The following is a 9,131-nucleotide window of genomic DNA, read 5'->3' as shown; positions in this document are numbered from 1 at the left end:
CACACACACACACACACACACACACACACACACACACACACACACCACCTTTTCTAGGAATTACTGGGCATTTTTGGTTTTGTTTGGCTCAAACCATCTGTGCAATTGGCCGCCATGTGGGAGGGAAATGAGACCAGGCAGTGCTTAAGCTCTGGGGATGTCATCCCCCAGCGCCTCCCCCAGTCCCACGTCTTCCCCCCCCCCCCACGTGGGTCACTTGTCTACTCTTTTCCTCTCCCTTACAAAAACACTTGTCCAGAAGGAAAGCCAGGCACTCTCGGTTTTTATCCGCTCATTTCAGGAAAGCCACATCCCAATACTTTACCCAGAAAACGGGGCTGCTTAGGCCAAGAGAGCACATTCATTTGCCTCTTGGTTCCAACCTAAATTAGGGTCCCTCCCGCCTCCTGCGGGTTTCTGTGGTGGGGAGCAACCACTCATCCCAAAGGCTGTGAATGGTTTGGGATACTTGTCTACCTCTCTGAAATACTATTTTGAGCACTCACGATTGGGCTTTTAATCTGTTGCCACAGAAACGAACACACCCCCCCCCAAACCCCTCACTTTAGGTGCTCCGATCAATTCTTGCTTATTGGGGCAGTTAGTACTAGTCCTCTGTGCTTTTTCTTCAATCATTTCAGCCCCTGGCCCCCATGTTTGACCACTGAAAAATGCTCAATGCAGCTCTGGAAAGGAAAAGAGTTTTATCTGTTCTTTAAAAGAACAATCTAGGGAAAAAATTTCCTCAAAGATTGGAGTCTTATCACCTCTGTATTGTCAGTGGGAAGTTCTCTGGGGAGATCCAATTGAAAGTCAAAGGTATTGCAGGGTCCTCTCACGGGCACTGCGACCAGAGCCTGCCTGACAGGGACCACCTTCATGCTCAGTCATTTTCAGAACAGTCTAGCAAGGTGTTTTTAAGTATCCACATGAGATGTTGGAGCTCTCTACCAGAAACGTCTTTATTCGCTGTAAGTTACTAGTGGAGATGAACTGATGCATAGCACACTTTTGTGCAGGTCATTTGTATCCTAAGAGAAAGTTCTGATGAACTTGGATAATTTTAATTAAAGGGTTTCTGCCACCATCTGTCAGCAAAATTCTTAATTCTTGAAAAGGCCAGTGGGCCCTAATTTTGCTGATCCATTAAAATGTTTTTTTCTCTCTTCCCCTTTCCACCTCTAGACACCCAAGGATTCAGCAAACACCAAAGATATGGAGGACAGACGCTAGATGTAAATTCTTATGCAGAGAATTAAACAGTATGTTATTACACACAGAGATGGGCAAGCTGGTGTTTATTCCCTGGTCTATACACATGGAAGTGGGTAAAGAGACTGTTCAATTCTAAAACATTCTAAAAACTAATCTCAATTTGCCTCTGTATTATCTGCCCTCTATCCAAATAAAAGCAGAGCTTATCCCTTGCCTTCTCAGCCTGGGGAAATGAGGGATGGGAAGAGACTGCAGAGAGAGGCAGCCATGTTGTGCTGTTTGTCTGCTGTGCAGAGGCAAGCAATATGACTGTGAAAATGGTATCCTTGAACCGACTTTGCTCTAAAAAGGAGGAACAATCACACCCTCTTTTTGTCTTTGTGGCTCCTGTGTTGTCTAGTCACTCAGAAGGCTTTTTTCTTTTAGCCAGTGTTCACATTGAGGGGCTCTTGATTTTTGTGGAATTACACAGACTTCTCTAGGTCTCCCTTTAGGATAGAAAAGCTCCACCTGGTTTTACAAGGTCTCTGAAGGTTTATGTAAATTTGTGCAGCAAAAAAAAAAAAAAGTTATTTTCTTGCTGCAGTGCTTCACTCTTTACAGAGCTGAGCCAACCAGAGAGATACCTTGCCTGCTCCCCCACTAGTCCCTCTCCACTGAGACAGCATTGGGGGGGGCGTAGGGGGTCCAACCTTGACGAAAGGAAGAGAGGAATGGGGGAGGGTAATTCCTCAAGGTCTTTATTTGGAAACCTATGCTCTTTGGTAGCTGCAGAAACAAACGTTCGTTTTTACATTTATTATCAACATTTTCTGTATGTGTGAATCTATGGTTTAGGGCCCAGTGTGGACCTAAATAAAGGTGCATTTTCAGAGCTGCAAAGTCTGCCAGAATGTCAAATGGCACTTTTACCTCATTTTCTATCCTTGATCTCTATCCCCACTCACTCACTCAGTAGGTCCTTTCCCTAGTTGAAGCTTGTCAAGTTCTAGTTTGAAGAGTGATATGGGGGGGGCATTCTTGAGTTGGAGATACCAATTTTTACATTTATTGATTTTTATTCTATGTGTAGAAATGTTTTGGCAGCATGCAAGTGCACCACATTCCATTTCCTGGAACTAGACTTGTTGTGCATGGTTGTGAGTCACCACATGGATGCTGAGAACTGAAACCCTGGTATTCTGCAAGAGCAACAAGTGCTCTTAACTGCTGTGCAATCTTTCCAGCCCCAGAGATAGCAACGTTTAAAGAGTTCCTTAAAACAAAAACAGTTGGAGTTTAGCCAGTGCTGGTCTTCAGGTAGCTTATGCCTAAGGCTGTTTTTCAGCTGGGCTCTCAGCCTGAGGCGTCCTTGCTCTCTGTTCCAGCTAACACAGAGGGCGATTGGTTTATGCAGTGCACAAGAGCAAAACATCCCCCCCCAAAACATCCCCAAATCCAACACTGGCCTTTGCAGCTGTCTGCTCTGTACAAATGTTTAAGCCTTGGCCACTCCTGACTTAAATCGGCTTTCCGGCTTAGGTTGACAAATGTCACAGCCATGGCCTCTTCCCTGGGTGGAGAGTCAGGTGGTGACTTGCCTTTAACCCAGCCAGTACCAATCCTACTGCTATCCACAAGATAGCAGACAAACCACCCACTAACACCTGGCCGTGAACCCGGTGCAAAGCTAAAGAACCTTCTTTTCTTACTGATGTAATAGAAACCAGTCTGGAAATTAACAATAAAACAAAAACCACACCCATAAAAGTAAATGTGGCTAGAAAATGCAGCCACAACTCAATGTCTAACGTATTGCCATTTTCCCCCATGAGAAATATTTATTTGTAGTTCTCCTTTCCTTCCCTTCTTTTCTCTACCCCCACCCCCACCCCGTATAAAAAAGCAGCTGCATGAACAGCCTCAAATGGGAAATGGATATCCTGTTAATAATAGATGTCAAACCCCTGCTTCAACTAGGACTCTTTGGAATTAAGCTGTGGTGCAACCTGGACTCTGGGTCCTCAGGCCTATGACTTGACTTGAATCCTTTTGAAGTTCAAAGCTGTCACAGTATGATGCCAGAATTATTTAATGAAACAAGTGTGGATAGTTAGCTCACTCTAGGAGGCCTCCATACCACCATGACCACTACCACCACCACCATCAAACAGGTTGGGAAGTATATAACCCATACCCATTTGTTTATAAAATAGAAGGCTTGACTAAGTCACTCCCTTCATGTGAGCCCTGGCCATGGTTTGTGACTGGCCAAAATGGTGTTCTCGGCGGGCGCTTGGAGACTCCAGCTCTGCTCTTTATGGAGGTACATCTCTTTATTAAGGAGCTATGATCTGGAGCGGCTGTTTACACTCAGGGCTCATTTCCAATATGTGAGGCCACGGCTTCCCTGAAGAACAGCAGAGGGTGGACGTACCAACCAACATCTGAGATGAACACAGCAAGCTGGCTTACAACACAGGAGCAAGCACAGGAGCAGTGCACAAGAATACAATAAATATGGCACCTACTTGAAAAGGCAGAAACACAGAACATCGAGACCTAGAAATCCCAGGCCATTACAAGTGTGTGGGGGGTTCAAATCCCAGGCCATTACAAGAGGGGGTTCAAAACGAAAGCAAGGCCACTTGCCAGAATGAATAGTTAGTGAAAATGTTGCGATTAGTTTTCAAGTATTAATTTTCTAGATTATTCAATGGCCATAATTTGTATGGACTATAGAAGCCCAACTAAATATCGACTTTGACATTATCCTTAAACTCCTGTCACTGGACAACACTCTCCCAGTTTAAGGAAGCCGGCAGCCTGGACAATACATTGCACTCTTCAGCTAATGTGCTTTTCTAATATTTGGCCCAGACTCTTCCCTGACAAACATTTACAAAAATGCTCAAAGAAGCCTTCTGGAAGTAAACCAGAAGACACCTGAACCATCGTTACAAAAGCAGAAAGAAAAATATAAATAATACATTTAATCAAATAATAAAGTAAATATTCTGCAGGCATAATTTTTTAAAAAAACATTATTAATAAACTTCTTTTAATTTACTCACCATAAAGATTTAAAATGTTCAAGTGCACTTGTTTGATTAATAAAGCATTATATTCAATCATCTAGTGCTGATCATTAGGAAGTTTATGTTGTTGAGGCAAACCACCAGCTCAGACGTTAAAAATTACCATTATAAAAATATAGCTACAAGGTCGGTATCAAATTACCCTTCTATAGGACAGCTCAAGGCTGCTTCAATGCGATAGATACTACAAACTATTTTCTTTAAAAACACCCAAATCCCTTTCAAAGCGCAGAAAGCTCAAGAGCAGTGGCATTAAGGTAGCCTGAAACACAGGTAAAGTCCTTTCCCAAAAAAACAAGAGGGAGAAACGGTGGTGTCCACCAGTATATACTTATACTGATCATTAGTCTTAATAGTCTGTGGTAAAAGTGTAAAGGTAGAGTTTAATTTGCGGGGCCTTCAGCTCGGTCTTCCTCCAGCCCTTCCTTTTTGGGGTCTCCATCCTTTGCCTCCGGCCGGGACGCAGGAAACTTGTCTTTATTGTTCTCCTTTTTCCATTTCATTCTCCTGTTCTGGAACCAGATCTTTACCTGTCTCTCCGTGAGGGCCAGAGTGTGGGAGACCTCGATTCTTCTCTTCCTGGTCAGATAAGGGTTAAAAAGGAATTCCTTTTCCAACTCTAGGGTTTGGAAGCGACTGTAGGTTTGTCTTCCTCTCCGTCTACCAGGAGCTGCTGATTAAAAAACAACAACAACAACAACAAAAAGGGGAGGAAAATCAACGTTTTTTTTTTTTTTTTTTTTAAATGGTTGATTTCTCTGAATGCTGTTGGAGTTTTCTGGACCGGGCTTAAGAGGTGAAATACACAGTGGTCTTTAAGTCTCATACAGATAGAGGATGTGCGGGCAAGAGAGGCAGAGACAAGCTCTTCACAATTATTCTGTCCCCATCTTTACACACTTTTTAAAAGTCTGTATTAGTTTATGTACAAGAGCCACATTGGCTACACCAGAAGGAAAAAGAGGGGGAGAGGGAAAGGACAGGGGAGTTTTAAAGCTAGAACGTGAGATGAAAGCAGATTTCTCCCTTTCTCCCCTCCTTAAAAAAAAAAAAAAAAAAATAAGTGCATCCCAACCTTGTGGTCTCATCCAGGGAAACATTTGAGAAGGAGACGAGCTCTGATTTAAGTGGTCTGGGTCCTCGCCAATATTACCACTGGACGATTTACAGTCAGGATATTGTACCAGCTCGGCCTCTTGCTGGGTCGTAAAAATCGGCTGTCTCTGTAAGTTATCGTATCCGTAAAACTTCGCGGGCTCCCCGTGACAGGCAATCCCGCCGCAGGGGGGAGGCGGCGGCGGAGGCGGAGGGTGCGGAGGAGGAGGAGGTGGGGCGGCCTGGTAAGCAGCGCTCGGGCTGCCCGCGCCGGCGTGGAAGTAGTCCTGGCCGGGCCCCGGGCCGCCCCCTCCGCCGCAGCCGGGCGGCGGTGATGGGTGCGGGTGCGGGTGCGGGGGCGCGTGCGGGAAGCCGGCGGCGCTGTTGCCATAGAGCTGCAGGGCGGCGGCGTGGCGGCCGCTGACCTCGGGCGCGAAATGACAGTCGTAGTAAGTGGGATTGATGGCCTCGCCCGCCGCGGCCGCCGCCGCCGCCGCCGCCGCCGCGGCCGCCGCCTTGTACTTGGAGTACAGCGGGTTCACGAAGTACGAGCTCATCGGGGCGGCGGCCGGCGGCGGCGGCGTGGAGCCGGTGAGGGGCGCGCCTCAGCTCGGTCGCGCCCGCCGCGGGGGCCTCTGGGGCGGCTTCACTCGAGCCCGCGGGGACCGCCGGGCCTCGTCACCCGGCGAGCGCTTCCCCCAGCCCCGCTCAGACTCGACCGTCCGGCCGCCGGCCGCTCATGCCCGGCTCTCGCGCCTCCGTCTCGGCCTCGCGCCGCCTCCCTCGCGGGCCGCGCGGCCTCGCCCGCCCCCGCGCGGTGCCGCCGCAGCCGCCGCCGCCGCCGCCCCGCGGGCCTCTCCTGGCCGGCGCGCGCCTTGCTGGGCCGCAATGGAAGCGCCGACGCCCGGGCGACCTGCCTCGCGGGCCCCCAGTTTCCGCTCCGGCTCCAGGCGGCCCTAGCGCACCGGGGACGAGGGAGGAAAAAAAACCCAAGAGTGCGCGCGGCCCACGGGGGAGACGCTCAGGCTGGGGCGGCCGAGCCCCCGCTCTGCAGGGAGACGGAAAGAGAACACACCCTCTGCCCGGTGCCACCTCTCACCTCGGCCCTCCCCCCGCCGCCCCCTCCCAGCGCTGTCGCCGCCGCCGCCGAGGCTGCCGCCCCGGTGCGCGCCGGCGAGGCATTTTCGCGCCCCGCCACTGCGAGGAGAGGGAGCGAGATGGGGGGCGAGATAACCGCGCGGAGGGATCCCGGCGGCGGCGAAGCGGCCCCTGCGCCGGACGGGACGCCGCACGCCGGTCCCGGGATGCCTCCGCCAGCCTTAAAGGGGGCCCATAAAGCCGCACTGCCAAGGGCTCGCGAGGGGGCCCCCCGGGTCCGCAGAGAGGGGGCGCGGCCGAACCTTAGCCTTGGGACCAGGCGGGGAGGTCACTCCCAGGAGACCACGGAGCAGACGGTCTCTCCTCCAGCCCCGCTCCTGGATCTGCCCAGTAGAGACTGGCTGTGGCTTTTTTTTTTTTTTTTTTTTTTTTTTTTTCATTTCTTATCATTGAGGATCAGAAGTTGACGGATTGATTGGTCCTCGCAAGTATTTGGGCCTAGCTAAGTGGTTTTGATTAAAAAGCCACAATCCAGCCTCCGAATCCTGACCTTATCAAAGCGAATCAAAGTCCTGCTTTTTCCAGCNGGCCCCCCGGGTCCGCAGAGAGGGGGCGCGGCCGAACCTTAGCCTTGGGACCAGGCGGGGAGGTCACTCCCAGGAGACCACGGAGCAGACGGTCTTTCCACCAGCACCGCTCCTGGAAATGCCCAGTAGAGACTGCCTTTGGTTTTTTTTTTTTTTTTTTTTTTTTTTTTTTCATTTCTGACCATGGAGGAACAGAAGTTGACGGATTGATTGGTCCTTGCATTTGTTTGGGCCTAGCTAAGTGGTTTTGATTAAAAAGCCACAATCCAGCCTCCGAATCCTGACCTTATCAAAGCGAATCAAAGTCCTGCTTTTTCCAGCCGAGCAGGCCTTGTGGAAATGAGATGTACATTTACCCTTGACGCACTGCATGCCTGGTTGAGGCTCCCAGGTTAATTGATATTTAATGGAAATCATGCCCATGAATATAGTTTCCATCATTTCACCCTTGATAGACGTCAGTGTTGGCCACCGGGAGGGAGGGGGAGGTGAGAGAATGTGGGAAGGGGACATGAGTGTCGCTGAGAGAGAGAAGAGTGGCAGAAACGTTCCCAGTGGGAAGAAGGAATCGGGCCGGGGTGGGTGGCATTTTCTAGGGCAGGGCGCAGGGCTCCGGGGTCCTAACCCAGGCGCCCAGACTCGGGCGGGCTGTGGCCCCGGGTGGAGCCCGGCGGGGGTCGGGGGATGGGGCAGGAGAAATGGAATTCCTCAGTCCGCATTCGGACCGCGCTGGTTCCAGGCAGCTGCAGGCAGACCTTCCCTGTCCTGTGCTTAATGACCTTAGCTCACACACCACTCTGAAATAAATGCCAGAGACTGGATGCAGGCCTTAGCATAAACTTGATTTTCCTGAGAGAAATAAAGAGAAGGCTCAGAAATCAAGAGAACGCCTGGTTTGTGGGCGTTAAGGAAGAGATGCAGTGTCGTCCGCAGAAGTCCAGGATTTGCATTTTCCGGACTAGGCAGTGCCCTTATCGTAGCACCTGTGCAAAGCTGCCGTGGCTTTACACCAACAGTCGCTTCCCTATACACTGTCATCTTCCCCCCTCTCGTTTGAATATCCAATAAAAATGTATTGATACTCTTATTCTCCCTGCCCCTTCTCATCTTTCTATCCCTTTTCCTCTCCCTCCCTCCCCCTTTAGGTGCTGAACCCTTTATCCTTCGGGATAATCCGGTGTCTGGAGGACACCAGGCTCTCTGGTCTTGAGAACAGATCTGGAAGCTACACCCCAGCTCACCAAAGACTCTCCAGCTTACACTAAACCACGGCCAAATACAAATGCCTAAAAACCCCAGATGAACTCAAAGATACAGGAGGCCAGAATCTTAAGGACCTTCCATTCCTCACGGGGTTGTTCAGCCCACGTGGGAAGAATCGCGAGGTCAGTGGAGAGGTCTGGATCTCCTTTTTATAAATAAGGTCATCATAGAAAGGCATTTTCGTTAGTAATGTCCGACTCAATTATTTCGGCAAGGAATAGCTGAAAGTGGTGAAGGTAAACAAATTATTGATGACCCTATAGATGATAAAGACTTCTGTTATTAAATTTTACATTAGAGAGTGTAGGGGATGTGTTATTGGGGGTGGTCAAGGGCAAGTGTGTTTTATTAGGTTTCGTTTTTTCTTCCAAGTATCCTTCAAATGCGAAGTTTAACAACTGATTCTGACTTTTTAGGATTTGAACTTCTGTCCTGTAAATGTGGAATGAAATGATTTTCTTTTCAATAAAGCCTTGGAGCTAAACTCCGTAATTGTGCCCTTTTTAGTCCACTGTTTGGCCTGGGTGTTCAGGGGAATGTGGGTGTATTTGGACATTGACTGAATGAACAGGTTTAGGAATGGAATGGGGGGAATTTTGAGAACCTAGATCTCAGTAACACACGGCACTTTTTAAAAACTCCATATATTTGGGAGGTTGCCTATGAATATGGCCGTCATTTCTACAGATTCAGGCCTAATTTTTAAAACACAGCAACGCTGTGTTTTCCTCTGATGGCAAAATAATATGTTTTTTTCAATGTTATTTAAGCATTCCGTCTTTTGTCGGAAAATATT

The 9,131-nt window shown here is 49.1% G+C and overlaps 1 protein-coding gene across 2 annotated transcripts; it reads right to left on the bottom strand.

Annotated features, from left to right (window-relative positions):
• Positions 1-3,511: 3,511 nt before the first annotated feature.
• Hoxd8 (homeobox D8) lies at positions 3,512-6,162 on the bottom strand. Of its 2 annotated transcripts, none has more exons than XM_021194689.2 (2): positions 5,368-6,162; positions 3,512-4,965 (listed from the first exon to the last, which is right to left on the bottom strand). In XM_021194689.2, exons 1-2 carry the CDS (start codon positions 5,942-5,944, stop codon positions 4,676-4,678), a joined length of 867 nt encoding a protein of 288 aa, XP_021050348.1. In that variant the 5' UTR covers positions 5,945-6,162; the 3' UTR covers positions 3,512-4,675. The 2 variants fall into 2 exon arrangements, with proteins under 2 accessions (XP_021050348.1, XP_021050350.1); XM_021194691.2 differs by having other exon boundaries at positions 3,512-4,962.
• Positions 6,163-9,131: the final 2,969 nt, after the last annotated feature.

The sequence above is a fragment of the Mus pahari genome, chromosome 3 (assembly GCF_900095145.1).
Source record: "Mus pahari chromosome 3, PAHARI_EIJ_v1.1, whole genome shotgun sequence".
Taxonomy (NCBI): domain Eukaryota; kingdom Metazoa; phylum Chordata; class Mammalia; order Rodentia; family Muridae; genus Mus; species Mus pahari.
Note: the sequence above shows the minus strand (reverse complement) of the source record. Positions and strands in the feature narration are given on the sequence as shown.

Bases quoted from the DNA above. Each gene is read 5' to 3' on its own strand.
- Hoxd8 (XM_021194689.2), bottom strand. From the start codon at position 5,944: ATGAGCTCGTACTTCGTGAACCCGCTGTACTCCAAGTACAAGGCGGCG. The intron at 4,966-5,367 runs GTTGGGATGCAC...TTTTTTAATCAG, and splicing joins TCCCTGGATGAGACCACAAG to CAGCTCCTGGTAGACGGAGA.